Consider the following 23,947-nt stretch of genomic DNA (forward strand, 5'->3'; position numbering starts at 1 on the left):
GGTAGATAAAACCTACTCATTTCCACTCCAGTAAAGAGCTGCAGAGCAGGAGCACATTTTTTTTGCTTTTGTCTTCTCCCTCTTTAGGGGTTTTGCCACAGCAGATGATCCAAACACTTTTTTTTCACACTGGATGCCCTTCCTGATGCAAACCAAGTTCCCCTTCCACTTTACCAGGGGCTGCCACATTACTTATGGAAGTCTATTTTTTTTTTTAAGTGCTAGGGCATAAATTAAATCATCCCTCCATGAGTTACTACCAAAACACTGCTTCCGTCTTTACATGATGTATGTCTACAGACCCCATCCGTCCACTATCCTGTTTTAATTTGCATTAATCCTGCCACTCTAGTAAACATCCAGAGCAGCACAATCCACTTTTGAAAATGTTTGTGGGCAATTCCTGGCATTTTCAGTCATACTCCCACTGAGCTGTTTGTCCCTCTCCCATCAGAGCAAGACTGAAAAACTGCTTCTTCCTGGATGCTGTGAGACTGCTGAACTGTTCCACACTGCCACTCGTATGTTTCCAAACCATTGCACTTTAAAAGTTGCAGCACTTGTGAATCATAATGCTACTGCAGTTTTTTTGTAAATTGCTATTATTTATTGATATTGACTTGTAAGTATAGGAGACCCAGATCGGGATACCATATCTCATTGAAAAAAGATGACTCACTCAGGAGATAAAACACACGACGTTGACTTCCACGCTCACTGGGACGTCGCAATGCGCTAAATTCCTCAAATCGTTGTCTCGCAGAGCTCCGCTTTGTCCGTAAAACATGCAAGAGTGCTGGCGAGGGCAACGGTACCTATTATTCTTGGCTCCACAGTGCAGCACAGAGTCCTACACAAACTTCCTCAGAGGATTTATCTGTCCAGCTGATACATGTTATATATGATGGCACTGTGCCTGCTAGAGTCTGCAAATGATCACTCTTCCAAATGCTAACTGCTGTTAACTCCCAGTAGCCTCTGTGGCTGATGTAATTTCCTATATGGTATTTTGACCAACGCATGTCATAGACATGCTCATTAGGACACCAGGGATCTAGGTTAACTTGGAGGATATAATCCCCCTTAAGTATAATCAGCATTATACTTAAAGCTGCAGTGCAAAACTTGTGTAATCATTCTGCCTTTGTTTGAACTTCATGAACAGAAATGTCACAATATTTGTATGCTGTACCTGTGCAGTTTTGTGGAGCAATACTATCAGACCTGACTGAGGGACAGTTTGTGTGTAACCAGTGGCAGCGCAGGGCCGGGTGGGGACAAGAAGCTTCGTCTTTGTCTCGTCAAAATGCTGAACCACTGGGTTTTTTGAGCAACAGAACTCATTTTTCACTTTTTCGGGGGCACTTTTTTTGTGATTTCAATCTCACTCCGACCTGTTTGCAGTCCCCTCGCCAAACCACCGTAATGTTGCCTCCGTCTGTCCTGACATAAAATGAATCACTTCCTGAGTGCAGCACAGGAATGACAAGATCTAAACACCTCTGCACTGTGAAATATGGAGAGTTGAAAAAGATTTTTGGGAGAAGAAAACAATGCGTGGCCATTATGGGGTGCGTTCAGCAAAGTGCTAATGCGTTCTGGTGATTGCACTCTCTGTGAGACCTTTAAAAAGGTTCCAATTACCTTGGGAGTCAGTGAAGGCATCAGCCTCATTAGTGCCATGTTCATCCTCCAGCTGCTCTGCTGTGATTGACGCGGTAAGTTGTCTTTTCTCCCACTTCTTTTTCTAGATTTATTTTTTTTAACTCAAGCAGGACTTTGTGATTTGCTGGTACAAACAGCTTTTCAGTCCCTACTTTCACCTCTTCAAAAAGTCTCCTTGTGTTTCTCAGTGAATTAATAATTTGATCACATTCCTGACAGTTTTTATTTTTGTTTTGTTTCTGTCCTGAGGCAACGGTTTTAGCTGCGCTCCCAAATCACAAGAAAGAGTCCCATTTGCACAGTCAACATTTCCAATACAGCAAGTATTGAAAACACCTGCAAAACACAGAGTTGGCAATCCCGGTGGTGAAATACCACTCGCAAAGTACCATTTAGCATTATTTGTCCACTGCACAGCATTGTTGCTGTGCTTGCACGGTGAATCCTACCACCCTGACACACTGCAGATTAGAATTTCCAATCTGCAGTTTGTCACGGGGATCTGTCATTGTGAACATGACACGCACATTTTTCCTGTCTTACATATGAGGCTTTTTTGCACATTTTGTTCTCAAAAGTATAACCCCCCCCACACGCACACACACCGTCTCTCAGCTCACATCAGATTTGTGTGTAAACAAAAGGCTTTAGGGAAATTATCAAGAAGCGCATCATACATCATCCTGTCAAGCTCTCTGTCAACTGGTGTGTTTGTGTGTGTGAATATACTGTATGTACAACATATACAGTCTATATATTGCATGACAAAGAGGCTTACCTTTTGGGGTTGGAGGCTGTATTGAAGCCTGGGAGCAGATTTGGACATAAGGCCAGAAGCGTTGACACTGCAGTCCCTCAGGCTGCGACTATCAGAGAAATGAGCCTGGAGTTTTTCACTGTGTCTCCTGTGGGGAGAGCAGACACAGAGGAGAAAGAAAGAGAGAGATATTGCAGTATTATTTATAAAAAACAAAGCGATAAAGCCAAACAAAAGACGGTTTCTTGAACCAGATGGTATCTTTCATGATTTGCTGATTGCTGTGGTCAGGATATGTCCTGCTCTCTCTCTCTCTCTCTCTCTCTCTCTCTCTCTCTCAATAATTGTTCACTCAGACTGTGTAACTGTGTTTTATTCTTCTTCTTCTTTGGTGATTTGTGGCAGTTAATATCTGTAATGTTGCATTACTGCCTCCTTCTTCGCTTTCCTTTGGACACCTTGGCCCAAACTGTGTTAATGTTACTGTTCCAAGTTGACTGACTTACATTGTGTGTGCACTGCAGCCCAATTAAACTTCTGAAAAGCATCTGCAGCTTTCCCAAAACTTTGAAAACAAAACAACTCTGTTCTACACACGTGGTTTCCTTTTTCCAAACGTCTAAACGACACTGCTCCATCATGTCAGACCTGGCACATAAAGTAACATTTACACTGGAAAGGGTAACAAATAAATGTTATTTATATATTATGTTGTTCTTTATTTATTTATTTACCTCCACTGTGTACATTGACATGTACATTTTACTATGGCGGGGACATACTTAATTTCATATACTGCAACTGTATCAAGTTTTAGGTTTTCTGTTATCATGGTGGTTTTAGTCACAGCCTCCAGAATTTTCTGTTAATAGCTGGAAACTGAAGTTTGTAAACCGCTTGTTCTGCAGCACCAAAGTCCATTAAGAAAATCAGTGTTTTTAGCTTATGGGGACACAGGAGCTGTTGGTCTACTACTGCTTTGTTTGGTAAGTTTGTGGCAGTCTAGTAAAGCCGAATGACGGAGTTCAAACCCTAAATCCACAAGATAACACATTTGAACTGACTGACTGAGGAAGCAGTGGATTAACCCATCTTGCGTACAGTGATGTAAAATCACAGTTTTTTTCATGGGCTTTGTTTCATGGATTTAGTTTGCAAACTTAAATTGCAGGCAAAAAAGGCTGGTAATACATGAGATTTGGAGGAAATGTACATGTACATCAGTAATACATGAAGCATTTAGAAAACAATTTAAAAACATTGAGATTCACCAGATCTAAGAAACATTAGTGACGCATTCTAAAAAGGTAAAAGGAACAAAGGCAGTCTTATCCAAGTCATATGAGGCCACCTTTTTTATAGCTGTAACAAAGGTTTGATGGTAGAAAAAGACATAAAAATAGCATTAAGAGAGTTGATGCCTGGCAGTGCAAATGCAAAGTGAAAACGCATCTGAGGCGATGAAGCATGAAACCTCCATTTCATGCCTTTTGACAACATTCTGACAAAAGAAAGAAAGTAAGAAAGACAAAACCTCTCCGAAAATACTACCAGAGACATTAGATTAGATTCTTACATCACAGAGTGAAACTCTGAGAAAAAAGTGTTTGGTTGGTAACATGTTTTTATTCACACATAATGTAAAATGATGTGTAATCAATGACAGCGAAGTAAACATGTCGCATTAATGGTGCCGAGTAGGGAGTCGAAAGCAGATTTGCTGCACAGTAAACAGCTTAATTATAGCCACCTAAACATAATAAATATTTCACTTTCCCCCTCACAACCACGGAAAGAGGAACTTTTGAGAAAAGTGTGTGAATGAAAAGTGAAAAGCTATGCTAGACACACAAAAAAAAAATTCTGATTGGATTAAAAATTAATTGATGCTTAAGACTTTTGTATTAAATGTTAATTCACCATAAAATGTTCATTTTAGACATGAGGTTGCTAAACTCCCTCTGCAGCTGAAGCCTGTTACATTTCCCCCGAATTAAAGGATGTGTATACTGGGGGAGGAAATGTCTGAAGAACAAGAGAAAGTGTGTAAAAGTGAGAGTGGTAAAATACACATAAGATAAGATAAGATTCCCACAACAGGGAAATTGACATTGTTACAGCAGCAAGATACTCAAGGTAAAGCAAATACAATAGAATATACAGTATAGATATATTCATTTGCTTTTGCGTTTGCTTTGATTCCATACGCTCACAAACTAATTTTAATATGTTACAGTACATTGTTTATGAAGGTTATTGCACAGCTCAGCCCATGATAATCAACAGCTAATGTGGATATTTGTCAAACGCACACATTATGGTGGCTCGCTGTTGTCCCGCTTAACTCCATTAACCTTGTAATGTAAAACTGCCTTTTATGGCAGACCTTTGAAACGCAAAGGTGTCTCCGTATCTCAAACTCCTCTGAGTAACAGCTGGAAACTGATGTTTGTAAAAACGCTCGCTCTCCTGCACCAAAGTCCATTGAGAAAATCTGTGTTTTGATTTATGGGAACACAGGAGCTACTGCCTGCTTGTTTGGTAAGTTTGTGTCAGTCTGGTAAATCAGAATGAAGGAAAGAAGGAACATCAACATCACAAGATAACACATTTGAACTGACTGATTAAGGAAGCATTCGATTAGCCTCTCCTGTATGCTGTGATGCAAAATCACTGAATTTCATATTGGTGCAGGGGAGTCAGCAGTAGTAAGAAAAAGCTGTTACACTGTCACATGACGCATCACATCAGAGAGGGATTTCAATTCGGATGCTAGATTTGTGATGCTAGAGCTGTGAATAATTATATTTGTATTACTTCCTGTAGGAATGTCTGGGTGAGGACATGTGAGGACACAACAGGGTGAAGTTCCGAGAAAATTCACAGCGAGCCAGTGGGCAAATATCCTGCCTCCCGCATCCTGAAGCCAGGCACCAACCCCTGCTAAGGCGCTTCGGCTGTTGTGACTGCATCTGACTCAGACAATCTCCTGCTGTGTTCGTCATATGTTCGCAGCCAACTTCAAAGAATGTGCAGACCCAATTTTCTGGATGTGTTCCAGAGTATTAGTCTGAACAGCTTTTCTGAACTATAAAGCCAAACTGTATTTCTGGTCAAGAAATCCAGGTTTGGATGGTTTCTTGTTAAATTATTCATGAGTCGGTCATGGGTGGTGGTAGAGCAGGTCATCCTCTAATCTGAACATTAGCGTTTGGATCCCTGGCTCCTCTAATTTGTGTGCCAAAATGTCTTTGGACAGGGCATTAAACTCCAAAGTGCTCCTGATAGCAGTGTTGGCAGCATGTGAATGAATGGCCATTAGTGTGAATGATGTATGGGAAAAGCACCGCGATGACATTTTCAAATTAAAACAGTCTGCGTCCAGACTGTGTTTCAGCGATGTATCAAACTTAATCAGCGTCAATGCTAACACATCTGAAACTATGCATCAATCATTCACGTGCACAGCACAACAGGAAGCAGATTTTTCTCTTTAGCCCATTGTTTGTTCAGTTGCAGAAACTTCTACTAATGACTGTCACGACATTTTAAGTGTCACTTTTCAACCTAAAAACCAAATCAGTAGTTTGGTTTCGGGGATCTCTATCAATGGCAATTGTTTCCTTTTGCAGTTTGCATTTTCGGAAGAAAATGTGGAGTAGCCAACTACTGTACATGGCTGGCTGTATGAATGCACATGCAATTGGGTGTGAATGGCCAAATGAAAAAAAAAAACCGTAGTGGAAGGTCTTTGAGTGCTTTTCAAGACTAGAAAAGTACTAAATCAATACAGAGCATTTACTCTGGCTACACTATTCAGAATGCTACAATAGTGAGAGTAAAACACTTCTTTTTTTTTTTTATTTATCAGGCCCTATTCAATCACGTCAACCATTTCACACTCTGCCATTACTTTTCTTTGTCTCCATTGCTTTTCTTTCCTCCTCCCTGCAGAGACTTACTGATTTTGCAAGGCTGTTTTTTGAGAAGAAAGGTACACTTACATGCAGTATCTCTATCTCTGTCTCTCTCACACACACACACGCAGACACACATGCATGCGCACACACCCACACGTGAGGTTTTCATGACTTAAGGGGACATTGCATTCACTTACATTCATTTCCTGGAGACTTACTCTGTGTTCAACATAATGGAACACACTGTATGTCTATAGTTCCAGTCTAATATTTGTTTTGTACGTCGTATTCTCTAAGAAACCTGTTCACCAAAACAGCAAGAATAGTGTTTCAAAGCTGATTAAAAATAAGACAGATCACCACTACAGCCTCATGGTAGATTGTAAAAATACACTTTGCAAATGCAACATGTAAACATGTAAGAATATATCAGATATACATGCTAGTTTTTAGAATTTCTGTATATGACTCATGACACTGAAATTTAAAATACTTGTTTTATTTTATGTCATGTTGAATCACTCAGGATTACTATTAAGGGCGCTTTCACACCACTAGTTCGATTATTTGATCCGCACCAGGCAATACAAGTGTTATTATGTAACATATGACTCCAGTGTGGTCCGCTTTCACACCAGCAAACGAACCAAAATTGGCCCGATTGACGTTTCATCAATGTGTATATATCTTCCGGTAGAAAAGCGCCAATTTTGACTCACTATGGAGCAACACGTTCGCACATTGCTACTTGCTCTGATCTTCGTTCATTACATTCTCTGTATTGGCCATTTTTGGCAAAATATTAAATTTGAGAATGAGTCACGGCTGCGTGTGGAGAACAATCAGCTGATGCACTGGAGTCGGCGAATACGTATATCGTGTCATTTCAGGCAGAGGAGACGCGTTATTTTTATAAATATAAATAAAGTGGTCGTGCTAACTATGAGACGAAGATTGCTCCAAAGACCTACAAGGTAGGCTATGTCCATGGCATTTACTGCAGAATATGGTTTGGACCCGAGTTCGCGTTCTCACCAGAGGGACCGCACCAGAGTCTGACATTTGGTGCGGAGTCAAGCGGACTGAGACCACCTATTTTTGGCGGTCTCGGTCTGCTTGATTTGGTGCGGACCCGAGTGCGATTGATGCTTTCACACTAACGAAAACGAAACGAACTAGAGGTTCTGGTTCGAATGGATCATTTGGTGCGCACCAACTGCTGTTGGTGTGAAAGCACCCTAAAATGACTATGTAAAGACTATAAGTTTCTGATCAGTTTTCAGTCATTTTACTTGCCCAAGTTCAGGAGCTGGCTCATATTTTAGCAAAACTTGAGTGAATAGATGTCTGTTTTTTTGTGTTTTGCTTGTTACATCTATAAATAATGTAAAGGGAGAAGGGATAAACCAATAAAACATGGTCACAAAAAAAAACAAAGAAAAACCACTTTACAAATAAATCTTCTTCTTTTTTCCTTGCAAGCATTAGTCCTGAATGTATGCCGCAGAATTTAAATGTGTAGCACAACAAAATTGTCCTCTCTCGCTGACTCACACACAGAATTTCAGCGGGCTCCATGCCATGATAGTAAAGTGCTTTTTCTGCACAGCCTGAGGCAAACCCTACTAATGTGGTGCTGGATGGCATCACTCACTTGTTGCGGCGGTAGAGAGCCATACATGCCACTCCGAGAAGACAGATCCCCGAGGCGATGCTGAAGATGGACAGCACCTGCCTCTGGTAGGTGTCACCGCTCTCTGCAGAGGAGACAATACAGTTCAGAGCCACAGAATTTCAGACTGTGACAAAAATAGATAAATAAAGACAAAGATGTGAGCTGTGGCTGTTGTGGGGAGGAAAGGAGGGCGGGTCATGAATGAACACAAACGGAGAGTGGACACGCAAAAACAAACACACAACATGTCCACCCCACAATCTGCATTAGCATAGAGAGACCGATGTTGCTGTCAGGAAATGTCAGTGTTTGAGCATGAGATAGGGACATAGGCAGGGCTCAGTGACATGTGCTAACTGAAGTGTGATAATCACTTTGTTCAGACAAACCCAGCAGGCAATACCAATGCACTGACTCTGCACAACAGGGGCCATATTGAATGTGTGCGTGCAAGTTCTTTATGTGTGTCAGCACTCAGTGACTGATGACTACAGGGAATTAGCAGCAAATGAATGCTCCCAGAGCTTTCCTGTCAAACCCTTGCACATCAGCAGCAGAAGCTTTAGGTCACATGTGGCTGGGATGAGCATTTTGATCCCGGCAGATATTTGTCTGACTGAGCAGCTGCATTTTTTAGACGGTCACACACCGACTATTAAAGCTTGTGTTTGTGTGCGAAGGCGATTCAGGCGATGGCTTATCTGAAAACTCTCTCAACAAATCAGCCAGTGGTCAAAATAAGAAAGACAAAAAAGAAACCTGTCAAGTAATTAATCTGCTGATATCAAGTGTTAAAAGTTAATAGCGATTGTGCTGTCCCATTAAAGCTCTCGACATCATGTGAGTTTTTTTTCACACCTCCATGGTGACAGGAAAAGCCGCAAAAACCGAATGGCTGCAGTGCCTTCAAATCCACAGAATTCGGACAATATATTGCAGAACTTATTGTATTGTAACACGCCCGGTGGGGATTGACGCTGGGCAGAGGTCGAAGCAGAACCACGCCGCTGACGTGCCGTGGCTGTAACGCGTCCAGTGGAAATCCGCCTTAACTCTTATAATGACTCCGTGAACTATAGAAACAGTCAGAGTGGACATAGCTCTCGACCTGCAGTAACCCAACATCTTCAACTTTCTGATTAACTTAAAAAACCTGCAAATTGCAACGAAAGCATGTCAAATAAACAAGACATTGAAGCTAGTAAGATCAGGGTTCTCTATCTGATATAAAGTGATCACTACATAAGCGGAATCTATTGCCTGTGGATGCATTGCATCGTCTTTTATGTTCATTTCAAGCACATTTTATGTGATCCACCTCTAGCGCCTCTCGGAATCTTTGGTGATCTGGTAAAATGCTCTCCCTTTGCTGGCCTCCAACTGTCTTGGTATCCCTGGGGCACAACAGCTATCCACTATATTCTTTTTTAATGAATACAGCCAGCGGAAAAACTGGCATATAGCCTGGTTTTATGTTGCTAGGTATATGCATACCTAAGGAAATGTCTATGAACAGCAAAGCTTACTGCCAAAATGGACTGTTGCATGATGGAATTGCGTGATATCAGCCCCCGGAGCTCAGTTGGTGGGTTTTAATGCACTTTTATAATTTGTGCATAAAAACACCTGAATGAGAGGATAAATAAAATCGTAAAACATTTACTTTACAGCGGACCTGGACCGGAAGTTCCAATTAACGCTGTTTTTAGTGTGTATCTGCATCATTACCTTGTTTACGAAGCCCTGAAGGTTCAAAACAAACAGTTCAGCCACTGCTGAGAACGTTGTGTGTTCTCAGGCTCAGTGAGATCTCTGTAAAAACTCCGGGTCAAAGTCATAAAAGGGACTGCGGCGGGGAGTCATGACAAAGCTATTTTTAAACACTGTTAAAACAATGTTTTAAAAATGAGTAGCAGTGCATCCACCGTTCCAGAGGGGGGAGCTGCGCTTCTGAGAGCGGGTGTGCTGAATATGTCACTTACGGGTATTGGCCAATCACAAGACAGTTGGGAAGGCTCTGCGCTGGCTGGCCAATCACAACACACTCTCACACATTCTCTGGGCGAGATTTCTGTCTGAAACACAGCGGCTGACGAGAGCTTCAATAAGGACAGATTTCTATCGGCTCGTTTACAGCAACTAGGAGGTTTTTGACCATAAAAACAAGTTGATGTATGTAAGTAGACCTCCATAACTAACATATATGTGCAACAGGACCACTCTATGTGAGCTTTAAAATATCACAGAGGTGGGAAAAGTTGGCCTTTCAGTAAAAGGTAGATATGTTTAATAATAGAATAAAAGAGGATGTTTAGAGATAACGTGACTGAAATGTTCCTCCCACTCCTGCATTTTGCTGTACTGAAGAATTATTATAAACAGTGATCAAAAGGAAGAACGTGTCGACTGATGACAACATTCCCCGACATAGTGCAAGGAATAAATATTAATACGATAATGAATTAAAGCAACTATGAAACATGACCATAAATCAACAGGTACGTGCACTCTTGATTTAATGCATCCAATGCGCCGTCCACTGCTCGTTTTGGTGAACTAACTCCCAATATTCTTTTGACAGCAGTTGATGGAAACACAAATAACGATTCATTTTCTTTTACGGTAATCTATCTCTGAAAATGTGGTTGATAAAATGTAATGGAAAGATAGCGATTGTCATTTATGACCTTTAAGACAACCCCCGTGACATCACTCACTCTCACGCCGTAATAATAAATCCCTCTGTGACTGATCTCAGCACCTTGGTAACTGCACGGGGGATAAAAGAAGGTCAGATAACTTCAGTGTCACCTGCTCTTCACCTTTGAAGGCTTGTTTGTGGCTTTTGATGCTGTCACAGAAATGTCCAGGGAGGTTTTATTCATTCTTGCTTGTCTGTCTTGGTCTATCAACTTCCTGCAACTCTTGTTTTTACAGGGTATTGTGGGGCTGCATGAGGTACTGATGCATAAGTTCAAACCCCTCTGAGATATGGAGGTTCCCTTTCAGTGAAAACATGGCTGCCAGGTGTTGGTGATGGTCAATCAAATTGCAAAAATGTTGAGGTGCTTTTACATTAAAAAAAAACTTCCTATAAAAACTGTATGTATAAGTTTAAGTTTAAAGTATTTACTATGTAAAGTCACTTTTCAGCTGAGCTCACAAGCTTGGACCAACCACTCACTAATGATATTAATAATCTGACACAATCATTAAGCTCATTATAGAATAATATAACTCAATGCAGAGGTTGCCATTTCCATATTAAAAGTATGAAACAATCTCAAAACTTAAATTTACATTAGCATTAATCAAAAATAATTACCCATGACACATTATGGGTTATGGGTCATCATGGTATCTTCCACCATTATCACACCTGAGCATAATTGCTGAGGCCGACCATATAAGGAGGTACAAATCACCACCTCTGGTTCAGTCCCAGAGCTGCGAAGAGGAGAACGTAAGCTTATCAAGGAAAAGCTCTTGGAAAATGAATATGAATAAACCGAACCAGATTATACCAAACAGCTGTGTATGTTTTCACTCGTAGATATGATGTGATTTAATGTGCAGCATGCACTCAGCACCACAGAGGGAATAATGCATGTGGATGCCAATTTGATACATGATTGTCTGCTTTACCATGTGCCGCTGCTGGCAATCAGTGACAAGGTCTTCATCACACGAGGGAAGACAGATTGTAGCAACTTAATGGCTCACAAAAGAACATCTATGCTTGTTTATGGCTGCGATATCTTCAAAATGTCCACTGCTCTCCGACTGGAAACTGAAGTTTGTCCCACTTTGAAATGAGCTCCCTCTCCCACAACACAGTCCGTAGAGACATTACATCACGGCATAAAGGAGTTCTCCATCCATTGCTGCCTCCATAAATGAGTTCAAGTGTGTTATTTGTGACTTGAGGGTTTAAAATTCTTTCCTCAGATTTAACAAAGTGACACAAACTTATCAAATGAGACAGCAGCGCCTGTGTCCCTGAGAGTTAATAACGTTGATTTTTCTCTGCGGAATTTGGTAGCAATTTTCACTCAGAGAGAACTGTCTCATAGCAGAAAATTCCTTAAGATATTGCATACTTAAGTAGGTGTGGAGTTTATTAGCAGAGCCTTGAGTTAAAAACATATTTTTCCTTATGTACTCAGGAATGGCTATTGTCCCTGTGTCTGCATTTAACATAGAAGTAACTATATAGTACAATAAACCCGTCATACCAATACACATTTAAAATTAAAGGGGAAATAAGTAGTTTATAGTGCCATCTAGAGGAGAGGCTGAAATTTACAACAAAGACCTGCTGCTCTGCTCACCCCCTCCCTTCCCTGAGCGATACGGTATCCGCAGCTGGTCAAATGTCGTCCTCGTCGTCTTTCTCCGTGTCAGCAGATGAGGTTCGTGAGGCGAGGGAGAGGGCGAGCTACCGCGGCCGTAGCAGACGAAGAGGAGAGAGAGGAGGCGGGACTTCCGCTACAAGTAAAGTTGTTTTGTTCTCTCGCGTTTGTCCTTACAGGCTCCGGTAGAAACATGGCGTCTCGCTGCTAACAGTGGCTATGCAACCGCGGTCCGCGGTCATGTTATTTAACATGACTTTTTGAAACACTACGAAAATGAAACTAAAACTATTATACAGCGACTAGACAATGCAGGAGCACATAATATGTATAAAAAAGTGGATTGTTGGTTATATAAACCCATAAATACTACATATTGTACCTTTAAGGGATATTACAAAATCATAAAGGACACAATATATAAAAAAAATCATTGACTCTAATGGAACAGAATGGTATTAAGGATTATAAGGGCTATTCTGTAGCACAGTACAACAATACTCACTAATAAAATATAAGGGGAAAAGTAAAGTCAAGTGAGATAAAAAACCTTAACCTCCACTAAAAAATACCTTTAAGGCCACAGTGAGTGCTGTTGGGGAGCTTCCTTTGCTCAAAGCTTTCCCCCTGAAGGGAAACAGAGTCTGTTTCCAGCACTTATTTTTACATTCTCCTTCCTGTCTCCCTGTGCTTTACATCAGTGCTGCATCAACATGTTTAAGCTGTAGAATGTGTGAGCGAGTTCAAAGTGGAAGCGGAACCTTTTTCATGTAGCAATGCGAAAAGAAAGATAAAGATAACATGATATCACATCCTGGATCTGCAACGTGTGGATGTATATTCCGTGTGTGGATATACATTAGAGGTTCAAACTACCCACTCAGCTCCTGTGAAGAAAGTTACGATCGTTTGAATTAAAAAAACAAGTCAGTCCAAAAAAAAAAAGCTGCATGGGAGTATGGAGACGTGACACATTGTTGCTTTATTTAGCAGCGGCAAACTGACAAATTGCTTCATAGCACTCTTGGCACCGGATTAAACTGACTAAGACTTTTTTCTTTTTATTGTGAGGGGGCAACTTTTCTCATAAAATGCAATTATTCTGAGAGATAAATTACATTGAATTACTGTTTCAAAGACAAACAAACCCGAAAAAAGCATATTTATGAATGAATTACTATATCCAGATTACGGGATGGGGGTAAAATGTAGACAAAAAATATTCTTGAATCAAAAAATCATGAGGTCCTGGAATGATTGATAAGACAAGAGGTCACCCTTGTTACACTTTAAAAATAAATCACTAGGACTGTATGTTGCAGAGCTTGACAGCATTTTCAGGTCACTCTCATTAAATAAATAAGTCATTTTCTTCACTCGTGATTATCTCGAAAAGAGTGCTCTTTATTGTGATGAAGAATAAAATATAAAATTCCCCATCCTGCAATAATGGCAGAACCACCTTAGCAGATGTCTCTCAGTTTGTTATCTGATCATAAGTTATGCGTCAACTGTATCTGTGCCCCTACAGAGCCTGAGGCCTTTACTATTAGTGAAAGGACCTCTCCATATATGAGAAATATATTTTCCCTGCTGCTACAACATCATGTACAGCACCACCTGGGACAAGCCTCCCCCCCCCCCCCTTTTCTGAATATATGAAATATGCTCTTTCTAAATCAGAACATAAAAACAACTGTCTACAAAGCTCTACTGAATTGCTGCAAGGAAAAACCAACATGCAGCCTGCACATAAAACCATTACAGGCCTTTCATCCCTGAAGCCTACAAGGCATTCTGGAAATTAAATGCAAAAACATGTTGGGAAAGAAAAGCTAAACCATGTCACACTGATATAAGTGAAAGACAGTCCCGTGTGGTCATAGAAGCGCCATAGCAACCACTCTATATGTGAAAGGGGAAAAAAAAATAACATGCTTAAATGAAGAAGGCACAAAAGTAGCAATAAAAGCCTGCGATACATAAAATGAAAAGGTCATATTTAGAACGTTCAGTTCCACTTTAAACTATAGGGCAGCAGCAATGAGCGGATGATCTGCCTAATCAATTGCCAACTGTTCTAACATTCAATGAATCAATTTGAGTGTTGTTTTCCTCATCAAATAATAACAAACTCTGTGACTTCGGCTTATGTGAACACATTATGGTTTTCTTTCCTCATCTTTGAAAATAACCTGACTATGTTGATGCATTTGAGGATGCTGTAATTAAGAGGTTTGGGAAACCTATGCCAAGTTAAGTCCATCAAAACACACGTGTGCCTCGTTCTCTTTGCCTTTTTTGATTGGAAACAGAAGTCTGTGAACTGCATAATCACCTCCAACAAATTACATTATAAAATAAAATCTACGTTTTTGGGTGCCAGGGACACAGTAGCTGTGTTTATACCGCTGCTACGTTTGATAAGCTTGTGTCACGTTGTCGAATCTGACATGGCATTAGAAACACTCATATCGACTCCACAGTGCACCCGAGGCAAATCAATTGTAACGGCAGACTATCGATGTACATATCTGTGTTGATAGAATGTTTGAAATAAAACAAACCTTGCAATTTGAAGGATTTATGTCTCAGCAGCAGCAGCGCGTCATACTTCCGACAGCGGCGGACTGATTCCGCTGCCGGAAGTATAGTGCTGAGAAAGTAGTCCCTCGGCAACTAGAAGAACTGAATGAAATTTCTTGAAAACGTCTCCAGACGTCTCCATCACACCAGCTGAGTTGGAAAATAGGTCTTATGTTCAAAATTCCGAACTATCCCTTTTAGATATCATAGACTTCTTGCTGGCAGCCATGTTGCCACTGAGCGTGAAAATATACTAGTTGCAGCCCTACTTTTTTGCTGTATACTGTCACATATTGGACTTTTTAAAAGAACACAGTCAGGGAAAGGTTTTGGTACATGAATAAACATGGATTAGCAGGTGAGCACATTGCTTCCCTCAAAGCTAACCCCCCACACCTACATTCATCTGTCATCTGTCCAGTTATCAATCGATCAATCCTGTTCTCATTTCCTCTAATGCTCCGCCCACCTGCAGCAGCATTCTGAACTAATTCAGCCCCCAGATTAAAACCCACTGAACTGGGGAATGTGTGTGTGCACGACCACGGGCGGTTTCTTCCACAGAATCTCCTGTGTCCTCGCCACAAGTGTGTGATGTGACAGCAGTGTATGAAGCCACGCTGATGGAAAACTTCACAGCATGCAATGATGGTTTTTTCATGTATGCACAAAAGGCAGTCAGAGAGCGAGGAAATGGCGGCAAAAGAGAAAATGAGAAATGGTGTGTATGTGCGTGCGGGAGAGTATATTTGTGTGTGGGGTACAATTTGATATTCTCTCTGGATAAAGAACAGCGTGTCTTTTTAAAGGAAGGGGAGCTCAATAATTTGTTTTTTAAAGATTTCTCTAGCAGCTGAGAGGTGGAAAAGGCCTTAAGTATTATCAATGGAATCCCAAAGAGGTTTAAATTGTACATCTGTTACCTCTCACTCCATTTGTAAACTTATTTTCTACTGGTACGGACCTGTCCATGAATTATTATGCAAATCCAAATGAAGTGCGCACAGTTCAAACCACAAACAAATGTTGTTGTACGCTATATGACGTTAGCTTGAGAAATTGATGCCAAACTGACTATAGAGCTGGGAAGAAAAACATTTATATACTAAATAGCCGCGGTCTGACTTTATTGCTTTGTACTCATTATACTTCCCTCTAACAGTGTACTGTTCCTCATGCAGACAGAATACACCTAATACACCACCACGGTGTTTCCATGGAGACGGGCCCACATTCATTTTCCAAGGTGAGTGGCCTTGTTGTGTTGGAGCTGTATGTTTTGTTCATGGCATTTCGCAGACATGAAGCACATGAAAGACTGAGCACTTGCACAGAGTTGGTTAAAAAAAAAAAGTTGTCTTACCCATGAACTCAATCCCAAGTTCGTCCACTGTTGCAATGAAGGCCAGATAGCATGAGAAAAGTGGGGGGGGGGGCAAGGGAAGAGGACGATAAACAGAGACAGGGAAGAGGAGAGAGAAGCATAAAACAGTTACAACATGATATGCCTCCATCTTACTAAAAATTCACTTTAGGGACAGACACGCAGCAGCTAGACCATAAAGTCGGTTTGACGGCTTCCTCCTGACATGGCTCTCTTCCGTGTGCACCGGGTAATGAAGCAGCCAGCCGCAGATGCTAGCTGTGCCTCTCGCACACTCTGAATTCAAAACGGCCCAGAGCTACTTTGAAAGAAGAAAGGGAAACAACAACGATACAGCGGCTGAGAGGATTAGAGGAAGGATGAAAAATAATAGTTGAAAACGACACATCATTTAGCTTTATGTCACTGATGTTGCTTTGCAAGGGCCTTTCATATTGACTCCAGCCTGAAGCATTGCAATAATTATTCTCCTGTGTCTCTGAGCATAAAACTTTTCAATATTCACACGCTGACTGCTTGAAGGTTGCATGCAGGTTCACATGCATTGTGCACCCACAGATACACACACACAGCGGTTTGTGCAGCTATTCTTTTTCCGACTCTGCGTCGACTTCCATTCATTTGGACTAAACTAAAATGTTGTTTATTGTACTATATAGTTACTTCTATGTTAAATGCAGACACAGGGACAATGGCCATTTCTGAGTACACAAGGAAAAATATGTTTTTAACTCAAGGCTCTGCTAATAAACTCCACACCTACTTAAGTATGCAATAATCTTAAGGAATTTTCTGCTATGAGACAGTTCTCTCTGAGTATAAATTGCTACCAAAGTCCGCAGAGAAAATCTACATTATTAACTCTCAGGGACACAGGCGCTGCTGTGGTCTACTGCTGCCTCATTTGATAAGTTTGTGTCACTTTGTTAAATCCGAAGAAAGAATTTTAAACCCTCAAGTCACAAATAACACAATTGAACTCATTTATGGAGGCAGCAATGGATGGAGAACTCCTGTGTTTATTGTGAAAAATGTTATCCCTAACCTTAACCACAGCCTGTTTATTCTTAACCCAAACCTTAACCAAACCACTATTAAAATCAAATCAATCCCAGCTAATCAGAAACTTGATTCTGTCTCATTAGGGCCAGATCTTGATCTCCATGAGGACTACTGGTCCGGACAAGGTCAGTGTTTATGACAGAAAAGGTCCCAAAGAGACAAATACACGCACGCACACACACACACAGATTTCTCTTTGCACAGTTAAATCTTTCCTCCCAATACCACTGCAGAGGAAACAGAAAAAAAGATCACATGCTGTTCCCTTTTCCAGACAGTGCCTCCTTTTCATGTCTCTGTAATGTAATCTCATTTAAATTAAAATGGAGCTCCTTACCAGTAATTGCTTTTTTTTTTTTTTTTTTTTGACAGAGGTGGTCTCAGTTTTAAAAAGATTTTGCCTTGCCAAGTCCTTGATATATTATTCGGTGTGCACAAAAAAAAAACACAAAAAAAAAACCAGAATCCCCAGATATACAATAAACAATGATTAAATAAATAGCACCTTCTCTCAGTTGCACTTTGATTGCACCGCGGGAAATCCGTCAGTGCAGTGGCTTCATCTGTTTAAAGAGGAATGAGCTTCAGAAAAGCTAAAGACAAATACATATTATACCAGGATAAATAGATTATAGTAATTTCACAGGCTTATCCCACGCAAACAAGGGATGCGCTTTGAGGTAATAATGTATTTTATTGTAAAATTTGGAAATATTTAACAACCAAAAGACCCTTTTAGGTAACGTTACTATAGAGATCACAAAGTTTGTCCTCTCTCTGACATTCTTAGACTGACAGTCGTAATGAATGGAAGTGATTTACATGACGAGAATAGGAGAGAAATTGGATAACAAGACTGAAATCTTCAAATACATTAATCATTTAGTTGAGAAATTCATTCTTTGTTTAAATGTAGGTGTCACCATGCTATGCACAAACACACGCTCATAATTTTAACTTCATAAAAACTTCAATTTTCAAAAGTTGAAGTTTCAAGTTTCACACAAAAAGTGGGATTTGAACCATGCACCCTCTTGCTGTGAGGCAGCAGTGCTAATCACTTCAACTGTGATTAGAATTGAATTTAGCTTTTACTCAGAAGCCATATGTGTGCTTGATTGATTTATGAATGCTATTTTTTAATGTATTAAATATATTTATATTATAGATATTATAAGACATTATACACTCTCACCAGACACTCCCTTCAAAGTGACACAATATATTTTAATACTTGCAAGACTTATATTAGTGTTGCATGTAACACTGTGAATGGATGTGGCATTCACACTGCACTGTTGATGTAGCCCGAACCAAGCAGTCGCTTTCATGGCGATGTTTATTTCTTGACCTTCTGTTTTTCACATCATTATATCGGAGTGAACAAGAAATAATAAAAATAAAACTGTGAATTGGATCCATGAAACAATTAGTTTTTTACTCAAGTGACTAATCAGGAAATACATAAATAAATGAATACAGCAACACAAAAGGGCGATTTTAACCATGTTTTTTCCCACACCATCAAATGGGTGGAAATTATATTTATATATATAAAAAATACTATTAATATCTTAACAGAGTGAGAACACGCTTGAAAAGGGAGTGTTAAATTTAATGGACTATGTGTAATAAATAAATTAATTAATTAATTAAGGAGGGAGGGTGAATCTATCTATCTATCTATCTATCTATCTATCTATCTATCTATCTATCTATCTATCTATCTATCTATCTATCTATCTATCTATCTATCTATCTATCTATCTATCTATCTATCTATCTATCCATCCATCCATCCATCCATCCATCCATCCATCCATCCATCCATCCATCCATCCATCCAATGATCGGTGAAGTTCAGTGCCACCCACTGCTCAGCTGATGGCACTTCAACAAATGGTTTGCCACTAGTTATCAGCACAGTTATTTGAAAACTTGGGTTAGAAAATTCTGGATGTTACCACATCTAAAAGCTCCATTATCCCTTTAAAAAGCATCTCAACAAGCGGAGAAGAAAACAGCTGCTTTTCCCCAAGTTCCAAAGTACAAATTTTTCATGCTGAAGGTTGCACATAATCCCCTTCAAGCATTATGCTCAATGTCGTCATACCCATAGATGCCCAAACAGCTCTCCATGAAAACTTGCAGAAACGTACTACAAGAGCACAGTCGCAGAGTCAGAGTGATAAAGCAGTGCAGGATGCAAGGTTGCACACATTTAATTGTGCAATTACAATGTTCTTGACCTCACAACATTCACTGCAGTCACAGCTGTGCTCAAAGCAGAGTGTAGATCTCTGCTATGACACACTTAATCCATGTAGTAACTTTTATTCAAGCATGTTGACACCGCTACACATCTATCCCAGTTCAGTCAAGAAAAAAATTCAAAAGTCAAAAGAATGTTTTCTCACTGATTGACCTGCCAATAAAGCAGCTTTTCATCATTTATTATTTATTGCTGAGCCCAAAACTGTGGGTCACGCTGCCGCTTGGGTCCATAAACCACTTTGAGAACCATTGCGTTACTGGATAGAAATGGCAGCATACTGTTAAAATTGTTGGTCTTGAATCTGAGGTTTATTTGATTAGCTGCTTTCAGAAACGCAAAAAACGCCCCAATATTTTCCTGAAATTGTCCTGCCAGCTCCCAAGTCGAATTTTTCAGATAATGTTTGCGTAAATTCATGTGAGTTCACAGTAGAAAAAAAAAAAAAAATCTCAAAGCAGGAGCCAGCACTTGCCTGGACTGACTCTGACCCGCACATTCTCTTACTATGTTTATAATAAAGTATGTGGTAGGCAAAAGATAGAGATTTTCCAGGCCCAATCTTAGACTTAGACCTGCTACTGTGCTGAAGATAATGTGACGAGTAACAGACTGATCTGCAATTCAGCTAAGAGGGTGAACTCTCCGGGAAGGCAATTTTATCAGCATGACTTTGGCTAAAACAAGGCTCGAAACAATTGCACTTAAATGTCACAGTGAAAAATTGTTAACGCTTTAAAATAACTAATCCCGTTCTGAATCTAACTGCAATCTTATTAGCATTCATTATTATTACAGTTTTTTTTTAATAGATCTGTTTCATGTACTCTGCTGCTCCTCAGCACTGATCATGGGGCTTTTGGTTGTTGGCATTTGAAGGTTGAGCTGGTGAGCTAATGCACTGAGGCAAGACTTGAAGGCAGTGGATATAAGAGGCTTTCAGAAATAGGAAAAAAAAAAGGGGGTGAGGAGGAGGTGGAGGAAGAGTTATCTCCTGTTGGTATAGCAGCAGATGAGTCAGGATGTGAGAGTGTGCCACTGCCTCATCCTGACCAACAACATTAGCTGGGAAAAAAAATGGCGAGAGTGGGAGATAGAGAAAGAAGATGAAACAAGAGCACAAAGAGGAAAGAAAGGTTACACGGTGTCACTGGGAATAGATTGTTACCGTTGCACGGAATCCACTCATTATTCCGTGGTAAATAATAAATAACACAATGCTGATTGAAGAAGCATTGGATATTGGGCTCGAAGCTGTCGTGTTGTTCTGTTGTGTTACTGTCAGGCCAAATAGAATAATGAGCACTGATTAGTGTTTAGGCCAACAATGGGACAGGATAGTGCATTGTTAATTTGGTATGCTGAGTCTGCAATTCTTTTCCTGAAACATAGAGGAAGAGTAGAGGCCCATCTGTACTCCATGCAAAAGATGGATATAGAGACAGTAATTTGCATTAACGTTGTCCTTTATTGTGTAACTGGTAGGGGAGATTACGATGACGGAGGAAACGGAGACATACCACCACAAATCGTGGGGGCAGTATAGCGTCAATTGTTCAATCAGTATGCAAGGGCCTTTCTGCAAGGAGTTTGCATGTTCTCCCCGTGTGTGCGTGGGTTTTCTCCTGGTTCTCCGGCTTCCTCCCAGTCCAAAACATGCGATATGGGGATTAGTTGAATTGGTCACTCTAAATTGACCGTAGGTGTGAGAGCGTGAGTGAATGGTTGTTTGTCTCTATATGTGCGAACTGTCCAGGGTGTACCCCGCCTATCGCCCAATGTCTGCTGAGATAGGCACAGCACCCCCCGCGACCCTCTGGTGGAGGATAAAGTGGCAGATGATGGATGGATAATACTGGATGGATGTTCAATCAGTCAGGAAAACATCAAAGTGTCTAACGGAAAATGAGAGTGACTGCCAGGCGCTCAGCTTAACCCACTGGCCTGCTGTGGGATGCAACATCTCCGGCAAACCAAGTAGTGGTGGACATACGGACATGTTTATATTACATATTGATAATAAGGGCTGGGCGGTATACCGGTTCATACCGAATACCGTTTTTTTTTTTTCGTCACAATATGAATTTTTAATATACCGCCATACCGGTACATTAAATTACACAACATCTGCACAGCCGCGGCGCTGCTGTCTGCTTAGCGAGTGAGCGCGCTCTGCGTGTAAACGTTTCATTAATGTTTATAGATTTGTTTCAATCACTGAATGAAGCCTGTCATATTTGGGACAAGAGTCAGGACCTTAAATCACTTGCACAAAACTCTTGATCAGCACTCAGCATTTGTTTGTTTGTCATTTGCCAGTGTGAGCAGAGAGAGAGAGGTATTTTTGGCATGGGGCGGGAGAGAGAGAGAAAGAGCGAGCGAGTGCGCTCTTGGTCATTAGTTCATTTACTTATTTTTGTGTAGGTAATATGTTGTGAAATATGTTTAAACTTAAATAAACTACATCTACAGGTAGTTATGTGTCGCTGTATTAGTTCGTCCTGTTATTGACGTCATGCTGTCATCACCTGACAGTCTGGCTAATTGAAAGCCTCCAGATGCATCTGATGCAACGCACACCAGATGCGCGATGCAAATACTATGAGAATATATTTTAATGTCTGTGTTTTTTTATAGGGAATATTCGAATATAATTTTTGAGCAATTTTGACTGCCCTAGTAAGCATGTCTTGGAATATCAAGAATGCATGAAGTTAAGTCAGCACCCTCCACATCAGCAGGTAACACAGGGATTTTTTATAAAAGATGTTGATTTGCACAGTCAAAGTTCTGTATTTTGACTTCAAATGTCTTTGCATTCTGATTCCTCACTTCATTAGAATCATGAGTAGCTCTTCTTTGGAAACAGCATCATTTTCTGGGGCCATGTGAACCTGTACTAGTGTGGAGTTATTCTACAGTATTTATGTCAGTAAAATAGACCATCCTAAGTTAATCTACTGCAGTAATTCTGTTCTCAACCAGTAGAAAATACTGTGAACACCTGATTATGCATGAAAAAAAACAAAAAACATCATATACCGTGAAACCGTTCGAATTTTAAAAAATACCGTGATATATATTTTTGGTCATACCGCCCAGCCCTATTGATAATAATATTCCCCATTAATGGGACAACTTACATTCAGTGCTCTTACATTTCACCACTGCAAAATCGGATCAAGCACAATAAAATAACCTCTTTAATGGTCACCATGTTTGTTGATTCCTGCAACTTGGTACTTGGTACACTGCCCGCAGAAACAAACATAAGACACACAGGGGTTTGTAGGGTATATAAGGTTTGGGACGGGCAGACGTAAAACAGACCAAACGTATAAATGGGCTGTAAAGGTACGGGAAAAATATATAATAACGATTACAAGAAAGCAGTAAGTGGGAGTTACTTACTCAGCATTCAGACGATAGTAGTTAAAACAAATTGAACTAAAAGAAATGTGCAACATAGGTGGATAGAAATTTCACTATTCTTTTCCCAAATCAATTCAATTCTGGGCCCTGTGATGGACTGGCCACCTGTCCAAGCCCACCTTTCACCCTATGTCAGCTGGGATTGGCTCCAGTGCCCCCTCCATTGTATGGAGAACAAAGCAGTCAAAAATGGATTAATGAATTAATGAATTAATTCGATTCTGATTCATCATGTCTCAGATTGATTAATGATTCAATTAGGCATATTTCAATAACAACATTTTGCTTGCATATATATGCTTCCTACAACTAAAAGGTTCCGTTCACCTCTTCTCTTTCCTTGTCATTTTTTAATCAGACATCATCAGCCTCTAGCCTGGGCGATGCCTTCAGTGGAGGAGCTGAAATCCCTGTTCTGCCATATTGGAGTTCATTATTCTCTCAGGTGGCCAGAACTTGAGAGAGTAACATGGTTACCCAAAGAAAAGGCACACATTAAATATGTAGTGTGCAACATTTAGGGAGAATTTATTGGCAGAAAATTGTATTTTCTACAATACACTACACGTATTTGTAGTGTAGTGTATTTTTCATAGCCTGTACTATAGGGAAGGACATTGCCTCACGGAGTCTGCCACCTTGCACCGCAGTGTTTCTACCATTCAGACCATGCATGATTTGTATTTTGAAGTAGAAGCTTCCTACTGTATGAGCACAAAGAAGAATGACATCCTCTTTGGTATGCGAAGGCCACCATAGTTTCCTGACACGCTGAGGAAAGTGAGGGGTGAGTGGAGGAGGACTGCGTTTGTTACAGTCTGCAGTCTCACCATTAGATGTCA

The 23,947-nt window shown here is 40.4% G+C and overlaps 1 protein-coding gene across 1 annotated transcript in view; it reads right to left on the minus strand.

The window, feature by feature from the left end:
• The window catches only part of nrg3b (neuregulin 3b), a gene marked incomplete at both ends in the record, with an annotated part of 284,884 nt that overhangs the window by 36,184 nt on the left and 224,753 nt on the right, over positions 1-23,947 (minus strand). The window contains 3 exons of the mRNA XM_083903628.1: positions 2,444-2,570; positions 7,997-8,099; positions 16,319-16,345. Coding sequence (XP_083759754.1) covers positions 2,444-2,570; positions 7,997-8,099; positions 16,319-16,345 — 257 coding nt within the window. The remainder of the gene's footprint in view (positions 1-2,443; positions 2,571-7,996; positions 8,100-16,318; positions 16,346-23,947) is intronic.

Source organism: Microchirus variegatus, assembly GCF_963457635.1.
Source record: "Microchirus variegatus genome assembly, chromosome: 17".
Taxonomy (NCBI): domain Eukaryota; kingdom Metazoa; phylum Chordata; class Actinopteri; order Pleuronectiformes; family Soleidae; genus Microchirus; species Microchirus variegatus.